The sequence below is a fragment of the Thecamonas trahens genome (assembly GCF_000142905.1).
Source record: "Thecamonas trahens ATCC 50062 unplaced genomic scaffold supercont1.24, whole genome shotgun sequence".
NCBI lineage: Eukaryota > Apusomonadida > Apusomonadidae > Thecamonas > Thecamonas trahens.
In genome coordinates this window covers 174,937-196,312 of record NW_013657656.1, presented here as the reverse complement: position 1 = coordinate 196,312, position 21,376 = coordinate 174,937, and the positions used below count along the sequence as shown (strand labels likewise).

The window sequence follows — 21,376 nt, the reverse complement described above, 5'->3', positions numbered from 1 at the left end:
CCATGCTCGACGCGATGGCGGCCGCCGCCGGCGCATCGACCGGACACGTCGTCAGCCTCCCTGCCCGCCACTCGATGCCCTACCCCATTGCCAACGGCGAGGGCGTCCGCGACATTGCCGCCAAGTTTGGATCGACGCCATCCGAGCTGCGCAAGCTCAACGGAGCGTCCACCGATGCCCGCCTCCTCGCCAAGGCCACCATTCTCATCCCCATTACCTCGCAGGCGCTAGCCTGGGAGAAGAGCCAGCGATGAGCAGACTCTTCCTACCACCGTCCCATCCGATGGGCCACAGTCCCAGGCCACAGCGCGTGCGGGAGAAGCGAGCGAGCACTCCACTACTCGCGGGGTGAGCGGAGGACATGCGTGCAGTCGGGACGGGCACGTGGCTGAGCGTGTACAGGGTGCACGACCTTGCTGCCCTCGGACAATACAAGTATTCTGCCGTCGATGACTCGTACCTCTCCCTCTGGATCCTCAATCCGTTCTGGACCTGGGTGGCCTCGTTCATGCCGCCCTGGCTGGCGTACGCTGCATTGGCCGGGTCGGGGGGGGGGCAGCAGCGGGGAGCGGGATGGGGCGGGTAGGCGCAGGCAGCAGAGAGTCAGAGGCGGACAGCCATGTAGAGAGGTGGTACACAGTAGCATAGTACACTGCTGCGTGCCCCGTGGAGGGGCGGGGCAGGTCTCACCACGGCGTGTGCAGCTTGCAACTGCGGGTGACTCATCACAGGCTGGGCGGCCACTCCTCATCTTCACACAGACCTAACATGATCACTCTCATCGGCTTTCTCTTCCCGCTGCTCTCGTACTGCCTCGTCTTTGCCACCGTCCCGCACTTTACAGACTCGCCGCCACCATGGTACTGCTACCTCTTTGGCCTCGGCCTGTTCTTCTACCAGACCATGGACAACGTCGACGGCAAGCAGGCGCGTGCGACTGGCACCTCGTCGCCGCTGGGCGAGCTGTTTGATCACGGCTGCGACGCGGTGAACGTGGTCATCACCGCAGTTGTCACCGCCGCCGTGCTCCGCCTCGGCTACGGCCTCGGCACCTTTGGTGTCATCCTCATGGGCGTCGTTCCCTTTTACTTTGCGTCGTGGGAAGAGTACCACACCGGCACCCTCTACCTCGGCGTTATCAATGGTCCGACCGAGGGCATTATCGGCGTCGTTGGCGTTGCCCTCGCCTCGGGCTACTTTGGCTCGGACTTTTGGCTCTTACCGGCCCGCGACGTCCTGCCTGGCCCCGCTCTCGCCGCCCTCGACGCCATCGGCGCTGGCGGCTGGGCCCTCAACGAAGTTGGCGTTCTGTGCTTCTCCGCCCCAGTTATCTTTACCGTCGCCGCGTCGGTCGTCTCGGCGGTGAGGAAGACCAAGAAAGGCTCCGGCCTCGCCCTCGCACAGCTCATTCCCTTTGCCGTCTACGTGCTGAGCTGTGGCGTGTGGGTCGTGAGCGCAGAGGTCTCCGACGTCTCGGACGCGCCGGACATTGTCCAGCCGCTGGTTCACTACACCGTCATGACCCTCGTCTTTGGTGAACTCGTCGGGCGGGTCATCACCGCGCACCTGCTCAAGCTTCACTTTCCGGTCTACGGCTCACCGGTCCTTCTCATCCCGATTGCGCTCGCAGCCAACTCGGCCGCGCTCCACTGGGTCGCCGACCGTGGCGCCGCCCAGGCTGCCCTCGTCGTCGCCGCCTTTGCCTACCTCCACTTTGTCCTCCACGTCATTTCGGGCTTTTGCGCCCATCTCGACATTCCTGTCCTCACCATCCCCAAGGCTAAAGCATAGCGCGCGACTCTACTTTACTCTTCGCTGCCGCCGCCATCCTCCTCGTCCTCCTCGTCCTCCTCATCCTCGTCGTCCTCCATATCAAGGAGGGCGACCTCTCCGGAGCAGCCCACAACCGCGCCAACGCCGCGAGTACCCGAGACCGCCAGGAGGTATCCTGTCGCATCAGCTAACCTCCGCCGCCGGGTCTCCTCCGCCAGCTCGCTGCCGGCTGCGAGAGCAGCCAGGTAGGGAATGAGCGGCACACCGGCGTCGACCACCAGCTCGTCGTCGTCGTCGTCGCGTCGGTCAGCCCCGAGTGCGAGCGGCGACCACTCGCACTCGTCAAAGTCGATGAGCGCAAGCTCGCGGCCATCATCATCGTCGATCTGTATGAGCACACCGAGCGACGACGAGTTGTACACCTCGACAGCAACCGGCACGCCGGGCAGCGAGACCACGGTGTAGCCGGCCGAGCCAAGTCCTGGTGCAAAGCTGAGGGCGACAAGGTCGGGCGATGTGGTCGGTGCCCAGGCAACGAGAAGATGCCGCCCTGACTCGTGATTAAAGGTCGAGACAAAGCTGTACGACTCCTCGCCGTCAGCGGCGAGGACGACGGGCGGCGTGAGCCGAGCCGAGTCGGCTACCGCCGGCGCGAGGCCGGCAGCCAGGTCAAACGCCATGAGCTCCTCCAGCGCGAGGCCAAGCGGGAGCGAGGCATTGGCTGGACAGAGCCGGACAAACGGCAGCTGCGTCTCGGTCAGCGTCGTCGCTGGAAACTCGGGAACAGGCATGGCCGCTTCGCCGAGGAGGAGAGACACCCGGTGGTGCATCATGTCGCGCGCGAGGAACGAGGCCACGAGCTGGATGTCCGGCGGGTGCGCCGCAAGCTCTGGTGAGAGCGGCTGGTCCGAGAGCTTGCAGCACACGATCGAGAGCCAGTGGAGGAAAGCGTGAAAGTTGGCGCCCATGTCCTCCACCGCCAGCAGCAGCTCCTCCAGCTTGAGCTTAAACGTGCCGGCCGCGTGAGTCATGGCCGTGAGGTGCCCACCATCAAGGCCCGGCAGGCCGCCCGATGCTTCGAGTGCGCCGGAGAGCTCCGCGAGAAGCAGCAGCAGCCGCTGGATGCCCGGCAGGAGTGAGTGGAGCGTGACCGTAGCCACCCGTGAGCACGCGGTCACCAGTGTCTTGGAAAGCTTGGCAATTGTCGAATCGCCAAGCGTCCGCGTCACAAACTGCAGCATGGCTGGCGAGGCCATGCCGGTGGCGAGCATGCCGAGAAACTCGTCCTCGATCGTCGACTTGGACGCGTATGCCTTGAGCAACTCCTCAAACTCGTTCATCTTGCCAGCGTAAGCCGAGATGCCCTCGGCCCACGCTGCTTGTGCGAGGCTGAGCGACTTGTGGAGCGCTGCGAGCATCGCCCGGAGCGCAAACTGCGTCTTGGCCACCTGCGAGATGAGCGGGAGCGACACGCTCGTGAGCGCCACCAGAGAAAAGCTGGTGAGTCCAAAGCTGCCGTCGTCCGACAGCGTAACCACCACACCGGCCGACGGTGTCTCGCCTAGGCTCGCTGCAACGACGCTGCCCGAAAACTCGAGCCGAGCAAGGACGAGCGCCGCGTGGGCCTGGAGCACGAGCGAACCGTCTGTCCCGCCCGTAACGAGCACGTCGAGCGGGCGCGTCTCGGGGATCGGCGGCGCAAGCGGCGTGGGGAAGCCGAGCGGAGGCACGTAGTCGCTCGCACCGGCCCCAAGTAGCATCTCCAGCTCCTCCGAGAGCGCAAGCGGCCGCGGGAGGAGCTTGTCGAGCCGCGAGCGCGCCACCAGCGGCGCCGCGCTTGTTCCCGGCCACGCCCGCCACTCGACGACAGCGACGGCGGGTGCGCCCGGCGCAGCGAGCGCCACCAGAGGCGCAGGCCCGCGCTCAATGTCGAGCACCAAGAGCGAACCGTCCGAGCCGGCCACCGCCAGCTGCGTCCCACTCGGCGCCCACCCGAGGACAGTGACCGGCGCCGAGTGCGCCATGCTCAGCAATCTCAGCCACGAGAGCCTGTGGAGCCAGAGCTCGCCGTCCTCTGACGCCACCGCGAGGACGTCCATGGTAGGGCACCATGCGGCCGAGACCAGGCCGCCGGCAACGCGCTTGGTCTCGATGAGCGAGAACGCCATGGGCGGGCAGGAGCGGCAGCCGCAGGCGAGAGGTGAATTTGGCGCCAATACCTCCCCTCCGTAAGCTGTCACAGCCATCCCTGCCTTCATCCAGCCAACCAGTCATCTACCGGGACGTGACCAGTTCCGGAGCGAAAGTGGCTGGTGCGGAGCAGAAAATTTTGAGTTAAGGAGGCGGAGCGCGACCGAAGCGGAATTCGACGTGGCGAGAGGCACGCGTGAGCAGTGCGAACGGCGACGCGCGTCGAAACGCCCGCACGTGGAGGATAGGTGTGGGGAGTTGGGCAGGCTAGACAGCCCGTGTCGGATTTAGGGAATGGGCCTGTGGAAGCAGTTGATAGCGAGCATGCCGATAGCATGTTCCCCGCCCGGTTGCGCATGTGTGCCGACCTGGGCTGGCCCGGCGTGGGAGGTTGAGCGTGCCAATGGGCTCGCGTAGCAAAAAAATGGGGAACCGTTGACGAACGTTTCCCCGCGAGGTCGCCCTCTCAGCAACGTTTTTTTACACTACCACCTCACATTTTTTGGCCGTGTGACGTTGACGTTATGGCTACCAACCCCAAGGCTGCAACGCAGGAGGAGGCGGACCCGACCCTCCAAGAGTGGCTACATGTGACACTACAAGCATGCATTGCGCCTGACGTGGATGCCCCGTCCGAGGAGAGCGTCAAGTCGCTCGTGGCTGCCGTCTCGTCGCACCTCGGCTCTGTACGCTCCGCAAGTGACCTCGAGTCTCTACTCGCCGTCTCGGCGCCGACCTCCTCGCTGCGCTTTATCTGCCCGTACGGCTGCCTCAACGTCCAAGTTGCACTCCCACGCGAGGCCTCCACCCCCGAGTTTGCCGCTGCTGAGCTCGCCTCCATTATTGCCTCTCTTGTCCGCCATTGCTATGAGGAGCACCCAGACGGCGAGCTCCCGCCGCCCAAGCTCCCGCTCACCTCGCTCGCCTCGCACCGCATGCCGCCTGGCCAGCACTGCGCCCATTCGGGCTGCGAGTTCACCTCGTTTGCCGTCGCCGCGCGCTCGCGCAAGATGGAGGTCCTCAAGCACGAGCAGACCTTTCAGATCCATCAGGAGCACTTTGCAAACCATTCGCTCGTCTGCCCGCGCTGCATCGAGCTCATCGGCGAGGGGGTGTGGAGCTCAAACCCCGAAGAGAACAAGCGCGGCGACTTTTCCGCCCGCTCAGACCACGAGTGCGGCCATGTCGGCTGCAACTGGGTCTCCATGGCCGCCACCCCGGCCGCCCGCAAGTACTCGGTCTCGCAGCACGAGCGCGCCCTCCGCCCGCACAAGGACCACCGCCTCACCCACGGCGCTAACTGCCCCCGCTGCGTCCTTCTCCTCCAGAAGGGCGTGTGGAAGCCCGAGACTGCCGCAGAGGCCATGATCGTCTCGCACGCTCCCATGCAGGCCACAGAGCAGCAGTCATACGGTGGCCGGCCTGAGCTCGGCGGCATGGTCGGCGGAAACTTTGACTACGACTACATGGCAGCTGCCCAGATGGCCCTCGCCGCCGCCCAGATGGCCCAGATGCAGGCCCAGATGCAGCAGCAACAGCAGCAGGGCGCTCCCGGCGACGATTCGAACTCGGCCATGCAGGGCATGGGTGGCATGATGGGCATGGGCGGCATGAGCCCGTACGGCATGCCGTTTGGCATGCCCATGTTCATGCCAGGCATGAACGGCAGCGCTCCGGGCATGATGCCCTCGTTTGGCATGCCCGGCATGCCAGGCGCTGATCCGACCCAGCATCAGGCCACACAGCCCACTCCCGCCCAGCCCGCCGCCCCTGCCCAGCTTGCCGCTCAAGGCAGCCAGGCCACCTCCGAGGCTCAGCCGCCCGCTGAGCCCTCGACCCAGCAGCCGACCAAGGATGGTGCCGGCGAGGGTCAGGGCCAGGCCAGCCAAGCCAAGGGTCAGCAGGGCCAGGCCCAGGGCCAGGCCACGCCCAACTTTATGATGCCGCCGTGGATGTCGCCGTATGGTATGGGCGGAATGAGCGCCATGCCCGGTATGCCCGGTATGCCTAACATGGGTGCCATGGGCAACAACGGCATGATGCCTGGTATGCCCGGTATGGGCGGAATGCCGGGCTTTACCGGCATGATGCCCGGCATGCCCGGCATGCCCGGCATGCACAACCAGAGTGTAGCCGCGTCACAGGGCCAGGCGGCCCAGGCCCAGGCCCAGGGCCGGACTCAGGGCCAGACTCAGGGCCAGGAGGCGCAGCCGACCGAGCCGACCCCTGCTCCCACCGACGCTGAGCGCGGTGTCAAGCGGACTGTAGACGACACGGCCAAGAACGGTTCTCTTGGCGAGAACCCCGTCGCCGCTGCTTCCGGTGCTACCGCTCCTCCCCAGGTGCCCGGCCTCGCCTCGGGCGGCCAGCTTCCACCGGCCGACGACGTTCTCGACGAGCCGCCGCTCAAGCGCCATGCTGGTCTTGCCTCCTGAGCGCATTCCTGTCGCCGGCCGCGGCAGTGCCTCACTCATCCATCGTAAATGACTCTCTCATTGGCCCCGCAACCCGCTCTTCATTCCCCGCCCCACCCACTAGCTAGCGCCAAAGAACGATGTCAGCGATGCCTGCTTGCCGCTCCTCGCCTTGCCCTTGTTGCCCGTCGCCTTGCTCTTGCCACCAAACACCGCCGCCGCCGGCCCTGGCGCAGCCTCGCTCGCTGGGATCTCCTCCTCCTCCCAGTACTCTTCCTCCACGTCTTCGGTGAGCAGATAGCCCTCTTCGGTAGTAAAGGTCTTGGAGACCATCCGCGTCTTGCGGACCCGCCGCGTGTTCGGCTTGCTGGCCTTGCTCGGCTCGAGACCCTGAGTCTTGCCGCCATCATCGCCAGTCGACGTCTCAGTCTTGGCGGCAAAGTACATCTGCGCCAAATCCATGTTGGGGTTGATCGACACCTTGCCGCTCTTCTTGGTCTTGGCCTTCCCGGCCGGCTTGTCGTCGGCCTTGCCGCTGGCCTCGCCTTCCACCGCACTAATCGCGACTTTGACCGACGTTTTGGCCTTGGCCTTGGCCTTGGCCTCGGCCTTGGTCTCCGTCTCCGTCTCCATCTTTGTCTCCACCACGTCCATGGCCACAGGCTCGGCGGCGGTAGCGGTGGCAGCGGCGGCGGCTGCTGCCTTCTTCGACTTGGCACGCTTCACCGGCGATGCCGTCTTGATCGGCGAGTTGGCCGGCGACGCCTTGCGGCCAGCCAAATTCTTGGCGAGCTTGCGCGGTGTTGTCTCCTTGTGTCCAGTCTTGGCAGCCACGGGCTCGCCAGCCTCCGCCTCCCGCTCAGACTCGGAATCCGAGTCCGACTCGGACTCGATGAGGCGCCGGCGCTTGGATCCACTTGCAGGCTCGGGCTTGGTCTCGGCATCGGGCTTAGCCTTGCCCTTGCTCGCCTTGCCCTTGCTCACCTTGCCCTTGCTCGCCTTGCCCTTGCTCGCCTTGCCCTTGCTCGCCTTGGGCTCCGATCCGGCTGCCCCAAAGAACGACGCCAGCGACTTCTTGCTCACCTCCTTGACCTTTTTGACCGATGCTGTACGCCTCGGCTCGGCCTCGAACGCCGGAGCATCAATGCGAGCCTCTCGCGCCTTGGCAGAGCGGACAACCACGCCCTTGGCTACAATGCCACCCATGCGCGACTCGCGGAGCACGTTGCCAGGCTCATCAAAGCTGCGATAGAGTGCCTTGTGCGCCGCAGTGTTCGCCGACGCGAGCGCGTCGACCGGCACTCCGTCGGGCGCATCGGCCACCAGCGCCACCGCGTACACCGTCCGCGAGGTGACCTTGGCCAGGCTTGCCGCCACCGCCTCCGCCCGCGACCCCGTCGCCAGCGCCACAGTGTGCTTTCCGTCTCCCGTCGTCCCGCACACGCACCAGGTCACCGCCAGCTTGTCGCGAGCCTTCCCGGTGGCATACCCCTCCAGCGCAGCCCGTGCATCCGCCAACGGCACTCCCATCTCATGAGCCAGGCCCTTGGCCGACACCTGTACCGGTGGGCAACCCAAAGCCACCGCGTGCCATGTCTGTGAGTCGACCGCCGGGTGCTGTGGATAGAGCGACGATTCTACGCAGCGCCATGTCAGCCCTCCCTCCCCCCCCACCTTTCCTCTTCCCTTCCCTCACCGCCACGTACCGTCCGCCCCCCCTCTTCCACATTGGATGCGAGGAAGGCTTCCAGCTTGGCAGCCTTGTCCGCGTCTCCGGCCATGTCCGTGTTGCGACTGGCGTGCGGTGTTGCGGCAGTCGCGCGGGGCGAGGCGGTGATCAGGCTCGCACACTCTCGGGCGACTCGCCGTCCGCTTGCCGCCAAACCGACGTCGACCATCGCCAGCCATCGACCATCGCCGGCCACCACTCGTCAAGAGACTGCGTGTGACCCAGGGACTGTAAGTATGGGGGATGTGTGCCTGGCAACAAAACCACCAGAGGAGAGGTGGGGGAGGGAGGTGGTGGGGCACACTTCCATGGGGAAGCCTGGAGGGGGGACGGGGTTCTGAAGTGGGTGGACCCGGCCGTGGCTGCGGCTGCAGGCCTTGGGGCGAGCCAGGGTACCCGGAGGGGTGGAAGGGTGGCTCGAGCAAATTTCGAGCCACGTCCCTACCACGCTGGCGGGTGGGTGGGAGAGGGAGGGAAGGAGGGCGTGAAGTAATGAAGGCACTTACCATGAGCATTTGGACGCTGACGGAGTGCCGTAGGCTGTTGGGGGTAACAAGCAGTGAATGTCTGGGTCTGCGTCCGAGCCGTGCGAGCCCGAGACCGGCGCGGGCAACGTGGCTCGCCCTCGTTCGCCGCCAGCCGCCGACTCCAAGGTGGAGTCTGGGTCTGGAGGCGATACAGAGGCGCACACCAGCGCAACTGAGCGTAACGGCCACGACGCGGGCGTAGCCGAAAATGCTGAACCTGACAACCAAGGTCAATCTGCTTCAGAAGGCGGCGGCGCACAGCTGCCGTCAGTCTCGTCCCAGCTCGCGGCCCGCGAGCGAATCTCCAACCAACTGCTCTTCCTCTCGCGGTCGTTCAGCGTGCTCGGCAAGGAAGCGAAGCGGGCGGCCAAGGTGAAGGAAGCGTGTCGCGACGCGCTCGAGTCGATTGAGGAGCAGGAGGCACGGATCGAGCGCGACGGCATCGTTGCCTTTCTAACCGGCGTCGTGCCCGGCTTTGACGCCGCCGACCCTGATGACTGGGAGCCTGCCCTTGGCGAGCTCCACTTTCTTCCGTTCAAGCTCGCCTGCGAGTCTGGCAACGCGCGGCTGATGGTCACCGCCCTCGACTGCATTCAGAAGCTCATTGCCTACTCGTGGCTCAAGGGCACGACGCCGTTGGGCACCGGCGACGCCGCTGCACCGCGCATGCTCGCCGACGTCGTCATGGATACTCTCTGTGACTGCTACGAGTATGCAGATGAAAAGGCCGAGCTTCAGATCATCAAGGCTGTCCTGACTGCGGTGCAGTCGTCGACGTTTGAGGCCCACGGCCCGTCGCTGCTCAAGGGCATTCGCACCGTGTACAACATCTACCTTGTCTCGCGGAACAAGATGAACCAGACGACCGCGCGTGCCGCGCTGCGCCAGATGACTTCCAAGGTCTTTGCCCGCCTCGACGGCGGGGGCGGAGCAAGCGGCGACGTGTCCGAGAGCGACGCCGGCGCCCCGTCGTCGCGGCGGTCGAGCGTCGTCTCGGACGCCGATGGCGTGTCGCCGGCGGCGCGCAACGCCGCCGCTGTCACCCCTATTGCCCCGCCCGGCAAGTACGGCTACTGCACCGTGTGCGGCGCGCCGGCCAACCACTTTTCGCAGCAGACCACTCAGCCGCTGTGCTCGGTGGCGTGCCGCGATACCCATGTGGCGGCGGTGGAGGCCGCGGCGCTGGCGCCTGCGCGGCCGGCCCCGGTCCGTCCGCGGTCGTCGTCGGCCTCGTCGCTCGAGTCTGGCGGCTCGGCCGCGCCGCCAGGAAACGCGCAGACCACCATCCTCCCGCCTTTTACCCGGGCGCCTGAGACCCTCGCCGAGGCTGCCGCCGGAGTCCGGATCTCGTCGGTGGTGCAAAAGGACGCCTTTCTTGTCTTTCGCGCCCTCTGCAAGCTGTCGGTCAAAGACGGCGTCGACAGCGGCTCCGGCTCGGGCTCGGGTGCCGACTCGATTGCCATGCGGTCCAAGATTCTCTCGCTCGAGCTGCTGCTGTATATTGTCCACAAGTGGGGTCCTGTCTTCCGGACCAAGGACAAGTTTGTGAGCGCTGTGCGGCAGTACCTGTGCGGAGCGACGCTGCTCAAGAATGGCGTCTCGCCGGTGCCGGCCGTGTTTGGCCTCTCGCTCTCGCTCTTTATTGTCCTCCTCACACACTTTAAGGACGTGCTCAAGGTCGAGATCGGGGTCTTCTTCACCAACCTCTTCCTCCGTGTCCTCGAATCACCGAACACCTCGCTCGAGCAGCAGTGGATGGTGCTCAAGAGCTTGTCGAGCCTCTGTACCCAGCCGCAGACGCTTGTTGACCTCTTTCTCAATTATGACTGCGACATCAACGGCAAGAACATCTTCCAGGCCATTGTTGACGACCTCTCGCGCATTGCACAGGGCCATCTCTCGTCTGGTGCCCTCTCCTCGGTGAGCGACCAGCAAAAGGCCGCCATGGAGCTGCTGGCGCTCGAGTGTCTTGTCTCCATCCTCGACTCGATGGTGGCCTGGACCGACGAGGTCGACGACGGCCGCGCCGGCCTCGCGGCTGCTGCCGGCTCCGAGACCGGCGGCGACGAGTCGGAGCCCGACGACGAGTCGGCCAGTAGTGCGCCCGCCCGGCCCGGCCCGGCGTTTGCGCCTGGTACGCCTTGTCCAGCCAGCGGTGCTGCCGCTTCGGAGACGACACCGGCTTCGCCGGCCATGTTTGAGCAGGCCAAGCAGGCCAAGCAGGTGCTCGAGGCCGGCATCGCCAAGTTTAATCTCAAGCCGAAAAAGGGCATCGCCTACCTCATCGACGCCGGCGCAGTCGAGAAGAGCCCCGAGGCCGTGGCCGCGCTCCTCAAGTCGACGCCGGGCTTCCGGCTTGACCAGATCGGGGCATACCTCGGCGAGGCCGACGAGTTCAACGTGGCCGTCATGCACGCCTGGGTCGACAGCCTCTCGTTTGAGGGCAAGACCTTTGTCGACGCGCTCCGGCAGTTCCTCTCGGGCTTCCGCCTGCCGGGCGAGGCTCAGAAGATTGACCGGATGATGATCAAGTTCGCGGAGCGGTTCACGGTGACAAACGAAGGTGAGTTTGCCAACGCAGACACCGTCTACGTCCTCGCCTTTGCTACCATCATGCTCAACACCGACCTGCACTCGGAGCAGATCAAGACCAAGATGACGCTCGACGAGTTTGTCTCTAACAACCGCGGCATCGACGACGGCGAGTCGCTCCCGCGCAAGATGCTCGAGGACATCTACAACGACATCCTGCACAACGAGATCAAGCTCCAGGACGAGCAGATTGCCGCCGACGCGTCGCGCAAGTCGTCGTCGGCCAAGGAGCGCCACGCCCGCTTCCAGCGCGAGACCGAGTTTATGATCCGCAAGTCGCAAACGCTCTTTTCCAAGGCTGGACCGCCTACCCCGTTCCACACGGCGAACCACATCGACCATGTCCGTCTCATGTTCCAGAACACATGGCACGCCCTGCTGGCGGTCCTCTCAGTTCTTCTCGAGACGACTACCGTGGCCCAGGTTGTGGCCCATGCGCTCCGCGGCTTTGAGCTCGCCATCCGCATTGCCTCGCTCTTCTACCTCTCAACCGAACGCAACGCGTTTGTCACCTCACTGGCCAAGTTTACCTACCTTGACGCCTCCAAGGCCATGTCGTCCAAGAACGTCGATGCCATCCGCATGCTCATCCACATTGCCAACACTCAGGGCAACTACCTGATGGAGTCGTGGTCCGACGTCCTGCGCTCAATCTCGCAGCTCGACCACCTGCAGATCCTCTCGCTCGGCATCCAGCCGGCCAACGTGCTGCCTGCGCTGTCGCAGGAGCCTGGCTCAGGAGCACCGCAGGCAGGAGCCGCGAGCTCACCAGCTCGCCCGCCGTCGCAGAGCTCGACCCGGTCGACGCCGCGCAAGGGCAAAGCCAAGTCGCGGGGCAAGACCAAGGCCAAGGCCAAAGCCAAGGCCAAGGCTAAGGCCAAGGTCAAGTCGCGGGGCAAGTCGCGGAGCAAGTCGCGCGGGACTGAAGACCGCCACGACGGGGGCTCGGGCTCAGGCTCGGATGGTGCAGTCGGCGCTGCCGACGCTGCCGGCGCAAGCCCTGCCGACGGCACGAGCAACGAGTCATCGATGTCGCTCTCGTCGCTGTTTGGCCGGCGAAACAAGTCGAGCAACGGGCTGTCGGAGCTTGCGCGCGGGCTGATCGAGCCGCCGGCGCCGACGGGGGCAGGCGCAACGCGTGGCGGCGGAGCCGGGAGCAGCGTGCTTCGGGTGCCGGACCGTGGACGGATTGAGGAGCTCAACTCGAGCGCGATTGCAGGCGCGGTGGACACGGCAGCGGTGGACCGGGTGTTCTCGGACTCGGTAGAGCTGGACAACTCTGCAATTGTGGAGTTTGTGCGTCAGCTGTGTGCTGTGGCAAAGGACGAGCTGGAGGCGCCGGACGGCGTGCGGCTGTTCCTGCTGCAGAAGACGGTCGACGTGGCGTACTTTAACATGGGCCGGATCCGGCTGGTGTGGGGTCGGATCTGGGCCATCCTGGCCGCTTTTCTTTCAGACGTCGGGTGCCACGCGAACCCGTCTGTGGCGCACATTGCCATCGACACCATCCGGCAGCTCAACATGCAAGCGCTGCAGAAGGAGGAGCTGGCCAACTACAACATCCAGAAAGAGTTTCTGCGCCCGTTTGAGCAGATCATGGCGTCGTCGTCGTCGCCTGCCATCCGCGAGATGGTCGTGGCGTGCCTGCGGCAGATTGTGCTGACCCGGACCGCCATGATCAAGTCGGGCTGGAAGGGCATTTTCGGCGTCCTCTCCATGGCGGCGTCCGACGAGGAGGAGGCGACGGTGGTGAGCGCGTTCGACCTTGTGGAGACCATCATTTCTGGCCACTTTGTGCAGGTTGCCGCCTTTTTCACCGACTCGATCAACTGCCTCATGGACTTTGGCCGGCAAGTGCTGTACCCGCAGGTTGCGCTCAAGGCCATCGACTTTGTGCACTTTTGGTCACGCGAGCTGGCCGAGGGGCGCGTGGTGGCCGCCGCCGCCGAATGCGGCAGCGACGGCGGCGGGTCAGAGGAGAGCGGCGGACGGTCGCCGCGACGGGCGTCTGCGGATGAGCTTGCCATGAAGTACTGGTGGCCGCTGCTCATGGGCCTCTCGTCGCTGGTCTCGGCCCAGCACCTGGCGGTGCGGACCAAGGCGCTGCAGGTCCTGTTTGACGTCCTCAAGGCGTACGGGGTGCAGTTCTCGAGCGAGGTGTGGGAGCTCATTTTCCGCGGCGTCCTCTTCCCCATGTTTGACGACGTGACCCACTGCGACGAGCCGTCGCTCAACACCGAGTGGCTCAAGACGACGTGCCTCAACGCTCTGCGGTCACTTGTCGAGCTCTACTCGCACTACGCCTCGGGCCTCTTCTCGCTCCTCCCCGAGCTTCTTGTCCTCCTTGCCAACTGCATCCTGCAGCCGAACGAGTCGCTTGCCCGCATCGGCGCGACCTGCCTCTCGGGCCTTGTCGAAGACAACGTCGACGCCTTTGACCCGCCGCGGTGGGCGTTGGTCGTCGACCGGGTCGAGGCTCTGTTCGATGCGTCGCTCCCGCGTGAGCTTCTGGAAGCCGGGCGGGCGTCCGCTGCCGACACCACTGACCCGCCGCCGCTCTTTGACCCGCCGCGCGTCATCAACAAGTGCGTTGTCCAGCTGCTGATGATCAACGTCGCAGCCTCGATGGGCACCCTGCTCGTGGGCAAGCTGGGCGTCGAGACCGAACTCCGCATCGTGGCATGCCTCACCCAGTCGCACACCTTTGCGAGCACCTTCAACGCCGACATGGCCGCACGCCAGGGCCTCGTCGACGCCGGCTACCTCGACCAGCTTCCAAACCTGCACAAGCAGGCCACGAGCGGCATGAACGGCGCTCTCCACATCCTGCTCGCCATGCTCGACGCCGGTGAGCGCTCGGTCGTCCCGCAACTGTTCGAGCTCGTCACCGCCATCGTCACCGCCTACGCCTCGATCCGCGATGTCCACGGCGCCGACGTTGAGCTCTCGTGGACACCACTGGCGGTCACTGCCCTCCGTGGCACCGCCGCCCTCGAGCCGGCCGCCTTTAGGCGCCTCGCCTCTTCACTCTACCCGTCCCTCACCGCGCTGGCCCTTGCCGAGCGGCGCGAGGTCCGCGAGGCGCTCAAGCGGGTCCTCGATCGTGTCGGCTCGGTCTTTGTCTTTGCCGAGTGAACAGGACAGAGATGAGGGGTGTGTGTCTGTTTGTTGTGGCGTCCAACCTTTGCAGGCGGCGAGACTATCTCATCCAGGCGTCAAACTTGCCGTCGGACGACTCCGGCGTGAGGCCTACAGCGGCGACGTCGACGCCCATAGCCTCGAGCTCGGCCAGCTGAGCCTTGATGTCTGCGTCCTCCCAGATCGGCTGCAGCAGAGCCTCTTCGATAAAGTCGTGCGCCGTCGGCGGAGCGGTAGTCATCTTGGGCGCGTCGACCGCCACGTACGGCTTGAACTTGGTAGCGAGCGAGGCGGCCGGACGGAGGATGGTCGGGATCTTGGCAGGGTCGCGGACAAAGACACCTACGGGGAGGGTCATGGAGGGTGAGTGGGGAGGGGGTGCAGGAGCGGGGAGGAGGGGGGGGGGGGGGGCAGACTGTGTGCTTACCGCGTGCAGAGCGGGTGCCCTTGGCGCCAACACCCGAGCCCTTGTAGTAGCCGACAGGGCCCTTCTTGGCGGTCAGCGACGGCTTGGGCGCCCGACCCTTACGGGTGGAGAGACCGGGCTTGCGCTTGGCAAACTTGCCCTTAAAGTTGGTGGGCTTGTTCATCATGGTGATCGACCGTGCGGCCGCTGCACCCATGCGGAGGGCAGACGAGCGGAACATAGTGTGTGCGTGTGTGTGTGTGTGTATGGGTGCGGGAGGGGGGGGGGCGGTGGGTGGGTGGGTGACGGTGGTGCGGTGTGGCGGGGGATGGACGCGTTGGTTTGGGTTGACGCGCGGGGTAATCGATGGGCTATTGAAAACCAATCGATTGGGGTGAGGTGGTCGGGTCGGGCACTCGATTCGAATGTGCGACGGAGAAGGGGGGAGGGAGGAGGAGGCAAGGAAAGGAAAAAGAAAGGTGGTTGGGGAAGAACCTGGTGTCCTGTGACAATCGGATGGTTGTAATGCGTATCAATGGGGGATGCCTGAAATCGCTCGGGTTTTGTGCTCTCCGCCGACTCCAATGTTCGGTGAGCAGCAAACGTTCGTCGGACTTCCCCAGTCTGGCCGGGGTGGGCCAGCAATGCGGCCGCAATGGCGATGATTTGAGGGATGAGGGGGGAGGGGGGAGGCGGAGGGGCTAGATAGATGTGTTGCAGACCATGTACTCTTGATCGTGGCCATGATCGTGGCTATGATCGCGGCCGTGGTCGTACGTCGGCCACTACCGCAACGCCCACCTAGTAGCCTTGGCACCTGCAACCATGCCCATCATCATCAGGATCAATGTCCTACACGTACATACCTACATACATGCATACACACACGCGCGCGTGCGCATGCGCATGCACATGCACATGCCCTCATGTACACCCATCCACCCGCCCCAACCCCGACCCCACCTTCACATGGCCTTCCAAACTAAGAACGCCGTATTTTGCCGCCGAAAGCCACCGCAAGCTTTCCATCCGTCGCTCCCCCACTTGAGAATACACACAACCGCGACAGCCCACTTCCCTTACCCCCCCCCCCCCCCTCCCATCCCGTTGCTCGATGCCCTGTTGTGGCTTCGGATGCCGGGCTGTACTCGTGGTCCTCGTAGCAGCTGCCATGGCTGCTGTGACTGTCTCGGCCTGCGACCTGACCGTTGAGCTGAGCGCCAGTGCGCTTGCGGGCGTCGCCACATATCTGACTTCGGCGTCCGGCGACGTGGAGATCTGCTTCGATACAGGTACCTACGTCGATGCGTGCACGACATCCACACTGGCGGTGCCGGATTCGGTCACCTCGGTCGTCCTTCGACCCTCGGTTGTCGGCGCGACCATCGTGGTCACCTGCAACACGGCTGGCGAAAGCAGGTCGGCCACAGGACCGCTGCTGACCATGGAGGGTTCTGACAGCGACTCGTTCTCTATGACTGGCTTTACCTTTGAAGACTTTGGAACCGAGCCAGGCTCCGAGCTCATTGTGCTCAAGGCCAAGGGCGTCGGATTCGACGTTGCCCTTGATCGCGTCGAGCTGCACAACATGGCCATGAGCACCACCGGTGGTGAAGCATGCCTCGTCTGCCTCCTCCACGACGACAGCATTACGCTCTTTGCACCCACCATGAGCGTCGTGCTCTCCAGCTTTGCCTCGTACGGACACAATCTTGATGACCAGGCGTATGTGCTAGTCATCGGACGGAGCCCCGGAGTAGCCAATCCGTTTGACGTGAGCGTGACTGCGACAGGCGTGTATCTGGCTGACGGCACCGGCGCCGGAGTGCTCATTGGAACAAGCCACAACATTGCGATGTGCTCCGCCACCGTCGTCGACTTCTCAGTCACCAACTGCGATGTGTCCGGCGGCAGAAGCGATCGCTCGCAGCTCCGGGTTCAGCATTGCACCGCAACGCTGGCGAATGCTTGGTTCGCGGACAACTCGGGCAAGTACGGGACCGCAATCCAGGTCGAGAGCGCCTCGCTGACAGGGTCCAATGTTGGGATGGTCCGCAACGATGCAAGCCAGCATGCGGCTGGCCTCGATGCTGTCTCCTCACTCGTCTCCCTGGGCAGCGGCTGCCAGATCGTGAACAACACCGGTGCCTTGCCGGCGACCGGTCTTCACGCTGCAGACTCGAGCCTGATACTCACTGACACCTGGGTCAGCGGCAACTCGGGCAATGGCGCAGCGGTTGTGGCCGAGTCGACGACTGTGACTCTGTCACAGACTACGATGGAGCGCAACTCCGGGCCGTCGGGCGGTGCGCTGCGATTGGTCTCGACCTCAGTTGCCACCGTCACCGACTGCTACTTTAGCGACAACACCGTGACCGGGGCCGGCGGCGCGATCGATGTCCAATCGGGCTCGCTCACTGTGGTCACGTCGACGTTCGAGCGCAACAGCGCGGGCGGCAATGGTGGCGCCATCGCTGCCGGTTCGGGTGCTGTCTCGATCACGGGTGCGACGTTTAGCGCAAACTCAGCGGCGAGTGCCGGTGGATGTGTCCAGATCTATCCCTCAGCAACGTCGGCAGACATTGTGACCTCGACGTTTTCAGGCTGCTCCGCAGGCTCCAACGGCGGCGGCATCCGCGCCGAGCTGGGTGGCACCAGCCTCGCGTTTGTCACCATTGTCGACTCAACTGCCGGCGGCTCGGGCGGCGGCCTGTATGTGGCGGCAGCCGTCAGCGTCGTCGACTCGGTGCTGAGCCGCAACTCTGCTGGAGGCAACGGCGGCGGCATCGGAGCGTCGTCGTCGGGCTCCGGCGCGGTGTCGGCTCTGGTCAGGTGCGAGCTCGCCTCCAACGTGGCAGCGTCCAACGGCGGCGGGATAGCGGTCTCGCGGCCGCTGGCGGTGACCAACACCTCGTTTACAAGCAACACGGCGATAGCCGGTGCTGGTGGTGGGCTCTACACCGGCCAAGGCAGCTTAGACTTGGACACAGTAACCTTTGCGCTCAACTCGGCCGGCTCGTCGGGCGGCGGCGCGCACGTCGACGTCAACGCCACCATTGCCGACTGTGCGTTTTTGAGCAACGGATGTGCCACGTCGGGTGGCGGGCTCTCGCTGCGGGAGATTGCTGCGACGCCATCGCCGACCTTTGAAGTGAGGACGAGCACGGTGAAGGACAACTCTGCGGGAGTCGATGGAGGCGGTGTGTCGGTTGTTGCCGACAACGCGCTCCTCCTCGCCACCGACGTGACCATTGTGCGCAACTCGGCGACCAAAGGCTCCGGGATGTATATCGATGGCCTGCGGGCGGGCTCGCTTGTCCGTGACACGCTGGTGAGTGAGAATGTCATTGTCAACCCGAGCGTCGAGTCGGGCGCGGTTCACGCCCACGACACGGTTGTCCCATTTGCCAACTCGGCCGTGTGCGACAACCGCGCGCCGTACTGCGAACCAGACACTTGGTGCGCAGTGGGCGCGACGATGCCCGGCCTGGCCAATGGGTGCGGCGCTGGGGCGCCGTGCTACCACGGGCTCTCGGGCTGTGCCGTCTTCCCGACGCTCACCGCCAACGCCGCGTGCACGGCGTGCCGCCCGGGATGGTCTGGCCCGAGCTGCAACGAGCGGCTCCACTGCGCGTTGATGGATCTCTCGGCCGGATGCTCGTCGGGCACCGACGCGTGCTTGATGTGCCATAGCGGCTACGCCCTGGTCGATACGCTCGGCGCGTGCTGGACGTGTCCAGCCGGACGATACTTTGTTTCAGCATCGACAGTGTGCGGGACGTGCTCCGAGGGTTGTGCACAGTGCACCTCGGCCGTAGCCTGCATGGCATGCTCGCCCGGGTACCTTCTCCACAACGGGTCGTGCACCGCGATGCCACCAACGCCGCCGCCGCCAACGGCTCTGCCGCCAACGCCGCCGCCAAACGGAGGCAACACGACGATGCCGCCGCCGCCGGCTCTGCCGGTCACCCCGCAGCCGGTGACCCAGAAAGAGGAAGTCGCCAGCGACGTGCTTGGTGGGAGCGTGGCGACCATGCCGCCGGTGGTGGCGCTGTATGTCATTGCTGGAGCAGCGATTTGGCTCATTCTAATCGGGTGCTACAGGCGCGAGTCGATGGCCCGCAAGTATGCGGCTGATCCCGAGCGGTGGCTTGGTCTCCCGCCGGCGTCGTACGCGCTGCGCCAGCACTCGCTGCTCGGCATTGTGCTGCGAAGCGAGAACGACGCGTTTCCCGCGGCGGGCGGCTAGCGCTCCTTGTCTTTTCGGTCAACGTCCTCTTCCTTGTCACGGCCATCATGCCGCTCATCAACTCGTCATCGTACAAGGACGACGATGCGGTGCTCTCGCTCGACCGGGCGCTCGACATGGTCCTCACGGTTGCCGTCTCGGCTGTTGTCTCCTTCATTGCCCTCGGCCCGCCGCTCAAGCGCGCGCTACAGGCGCGCGGCGCTGAAGCCGGAAACAGCGGCAGGGAAGGCAGCTCGGCCATTGCACTCGCCGTCGTCATCAACGGTGTTCTTCTCGGCTTCAACGGCGTTATCCTCTTCCTCCCGCTCGCCACCTCGCTCTTCCCGTTCGAGCCGGCGTCGATCGCCTCGATGTTTGCCTCGTCGCTCCTCGTGCAGTGGCTCGTGTCCGAGAACCTCGCCCGCCTCGCCACCTACTACGCGCTCGGCGCCAAGGCCGTCCCCGTCACGTACGGCGGCAACGGCGGCTCGTGCGTGCCCGCCAACGTCATCACCGCCGCTGCTCCCCAGTCAAGTCTGGCGCCGCGCAGCGGCAACAGCAGCATCGAGTTGGCGCCCAAGAGCACCGGCGGCCTGTTTGGCACGTAAAAAGGAGAGATCGTTCAGCGCATGGTAGACGACCGACCATCCGTCTGTGCTCATTGTGCCTCTGTCGGTAAGTGGCTTTGTGCCCCACGCCACACATCATGATACGTTTCTGCTACGTCCTTTTGTTCCGTCAATTGTTCGTTTGCTCGTTTGTTCGGTTCATTGGTCTCCACCGCCACTCACCGGGTTCGCAATGCCCATATCGCCAGAACGGGCAGAGCCACTCTCACTCAACCTCGGGGCCGCTGCGGCAGTGCCACACTGCAACCCGCGGACGACCAGGCCACTGAGGGCACGCAAGTGCAGCAGACAGAGATGGAGGTACGCCCAGCTACAGACCCCCCTCACCCCCCCACCCACCAGCCCTCCCCTCCCACCCCTCCCCTGCCTCTCTCCCCTGCCTTGGCCCTCCCTCCCACCAGCCCACCTCTTCCTCCCTCCCTCCCGCCACGCCCCCCCGGCCCACCAGCCCCTCGCAGTGGGATGGGTCATGGAAGACCACCACGTCGCCCGAGGGACCCATGGCCATTTTTTTGCCCGCCTGTCCCCCTCCCACACACACACTACCCCCTCCACGCGCCAAGACCAGTCTGCGTCTGCTGCTGCTCCTTGTCGTGGGTGGGTGGTAGGCCCCCCCCCCCTCCCCCCCCTCCCTCAGCCCCAGAAAAAGGTCGCTGTTCCCCGCCTCGCCTCCCTCCACCCCCTCCTCCACTGAGCAACCCCTTGGGACCACCCATGGCCACTCTCCCCCCCCCCCCCCCCTCCTCGCACAGTCACCCCGCCGGACCTCCGCGAGCCGGAGAACCTGCACCAGATCTTTGACGCGCTGCAGTATTTGGAGCATGTGGTCGACTCGGTCTTTGCCAAGGTCGGCTCGGACGTCAAGCGGCAGAAGCGGCGGGTAGGACGGATGGCCAAGCGGGTGGCTGTCGCGCGCAACAAGATCAAGCACCTGGCCAACTCGACCGAGGCGACCCGGATCCACTCGCCAGCCCACTATCCGGGGCGCAAGGACTACGAGCGGGCGCACATGCTGCACGATCCGTTCCGCCCGCTCTTGCTCAAGCGCCGCAGGCACATGATGGGTCCCATGCGCGAAGTCGACTACGATGCCCGCCTCGCAAACGCCGTCGACGTCGACCTCGTGCAGAAGCACGTGACGGAGGCCAAGTCGCGCGAACAGATCGAGCTCGAGGGCCTCGGCCGCCTGCCGGACAACATCACCTCAGTCTCGTCGCTCCTGCTCTACAACTCGACCGAAAACCCGTACAAGGCATACGTGTCGACCGACAACCTGCTCGGCGACGACGCGTCGGTCCCGGTCAAGCCCGAGGTCCTCATCGGCGCCGCGCCCGAGTCCATCGCCAACGGCCCGCAGCGGACGCAGTACGGCGAGACCACGTTCATCTACCACCCAAAAGTCGGCGAGCTGCCGCCGTCGCGCCTGCCCGACGTCGTCACAGGCCTCGCCAACATTGCTACCGACGTCAACTTTGTGTCCGAAGCGCCGCAGCCCATGGGCCCTGCCGCCAACAACGCACCCGTCCTCCCCACCGTCAAGGAGATCATTCCTGAGCCCTCGGTCCGCCAGCCCAACCTTCGCGACCACTACCGTGGCCGTATCTTTGACCAGCCGCCGCCGCCGCCGGCAGACCACGCCCGCGTCTCGGCCGCGGCCTCGTCCGGCCGCGTCAGCCGTCCATCCGGCTCTAAGCCGAGCGGCCTCACTGATGCACCTGCCAAGTCAGGCGGCCTTACCGACACCCCGCTG

General features: G+C 65.1%; 8 protein-coding genes across 8 annotated transcripts in view; 5 read left to right on the top strand and 3 right to left on the bottom strand.

Annotated features, from left to right (window-relative positions):
• Positions 1-254, top strand: part of AMSG_05597 (uncharacterized protein) — a gene marked incomplete at both ends in the record, with an annotated part of 776 nt that extends 522 nt beyond the window's left edge. Inside the window, one exon of the mRNA XM_013902216.1 lies at positions 102-254. Within this exon, the coding sequence (XP_013757670.1) occupies positions 102-254 (153 nt within the window). The remainder of the gene's footprint in view (positions 1-101) is intronic.
• A 96-nt stretch (positions 255-350) lies between these two features.
• AMSG_05596 (aminoalcoholphosphotransferase) lies at positions 351-1,918 on the top strand. The gene is made up of 2 exons (XM_013902215.1): positions 351-525; positions 762-1,918. The coding sequence occupies exons 1-2, from the start codon at positions 362-364 to the stop codon at positions 1,789-1,791; spliced, it is 1,194 nt and encodes a 397-aa protein (XP_013757669.1). The 5' UTR covers positions 351-361; the 3' UTR covers positions 1,792-1,918.
• AMSG_05595 (uncharacterized protein) lies at positions 1,873-3,941 on the bottom strand (the record flags this gene model as incomplete). The annotated part of the gene is made up of 2 exons (XM_013902214.1): positions 1,873-1,886; positions 1,928-3,941. The coding sequence occupies 2 exons, from the start codon at positions 3,939-3,941 to the stop codon at positions 1,873-1,875; spliced, it is 2,028 nt and encodes a 675-aa protein (XP_013757668.1).
• Positions 3,942-4,487: 546 nt separating this feature from the next.
• Positions 4,488-6,398, top strand: AMSG_05594 (uncharacterized protein; the record flags this gene model as incomplete). The annotated part of the gene is made up of 1 exon (XM_013902213.1): positions 4,488-6,398. One exon carries the CDS (start codon positions 4,488-4,490, stop codon positions 6,396-6,398), a length of 1,911 nt encoding a protein of 636 aa, XP_013757667.1.
• Positions 6,399-6,458: 60 nt separating this feature from the next.
• AMSG_05593 (uncharacterized protein) lies at positions 6,459-8,158 on the bottom strand (the record flags this gene model as incomplete). Its single annotated transcript, XM_013902212.1, has 3 exons — positions 6,459-7,346; positions 7,392-7,934; positions 8,084-8,158. 3 exons carry the CDS (start codon positions 8,156-8,158, stop codon positions 6,498-6,500), a joined length of 1,467 nt encoding a protein of 488 aa, XP_013757666.1. The 3' UTR covers positions 6,459-6,497.
• A 511-nt stretch (positions 8,159-8,669) lies between these two features.
• Positions 8,670-14,404, top strand: AMSG_05592 (Sec71; the record flags this gene model as incomplete). The annotated part of the gene is made up of 2 exons (XM_013902211.1): positions 8,670-8,720; positions 8,895-14,404. 2 exons carry the CDS (start codon positions 8,670-8,672, stop codon positions 14,358-14,360), a joined length of 5,517 nt encoding a protein of 1,838 aa, XP_013757665.1. The 3' UTR covers positions 14,361-14,404.
• On the bottom strand, positions 14,253-15,278 carry AMSG_05591 (uncharacterized protein). Its single transcript, XM_013902210.1, has 2 exons — positions 14,791-15,278; positions 14,253-14,705 (listed from the first exon to the last, which is right to left on the bottom strand). The coding sequence occupies exons 1-2, from the start codon at positions 15,008-15,010 to the stop codon at positions 14,425-14,427; spliced, it is 501 nt and encodes a 166-aa protein (XP_013757664.1). The 5' UTR covers positions 15,011-15,278; the 3' UTR covers positions 14,253-14,424.
• Positions 15,279-15,948: 670 nt separating this feature from the next.
• The window catches only part of AMSG_11892 (uncharacterized protein), a 6,900-nt gene continuing 1,472 nt past the window's right edge, over positions 15,949-21,376 (top strand). The window contains exons 1-3 of the mRNA XM_013902312.1: positions 15,949-19,601; positions 19,860-19,926; positions 20,408-21,348. Coding sequence (XP_013757766.1) covers positions 19,066-19,601; positions 19,860-19,926; positions 20,408-21,348 — 1,544 coding nt within the window. The 5' untranslated portion in view covers positions 15,949-19,065. The remainder of the gene's footprint in view (positions 19,602-19,859; positions 19,927-20,407; positions 21,349-21,376) is intronic.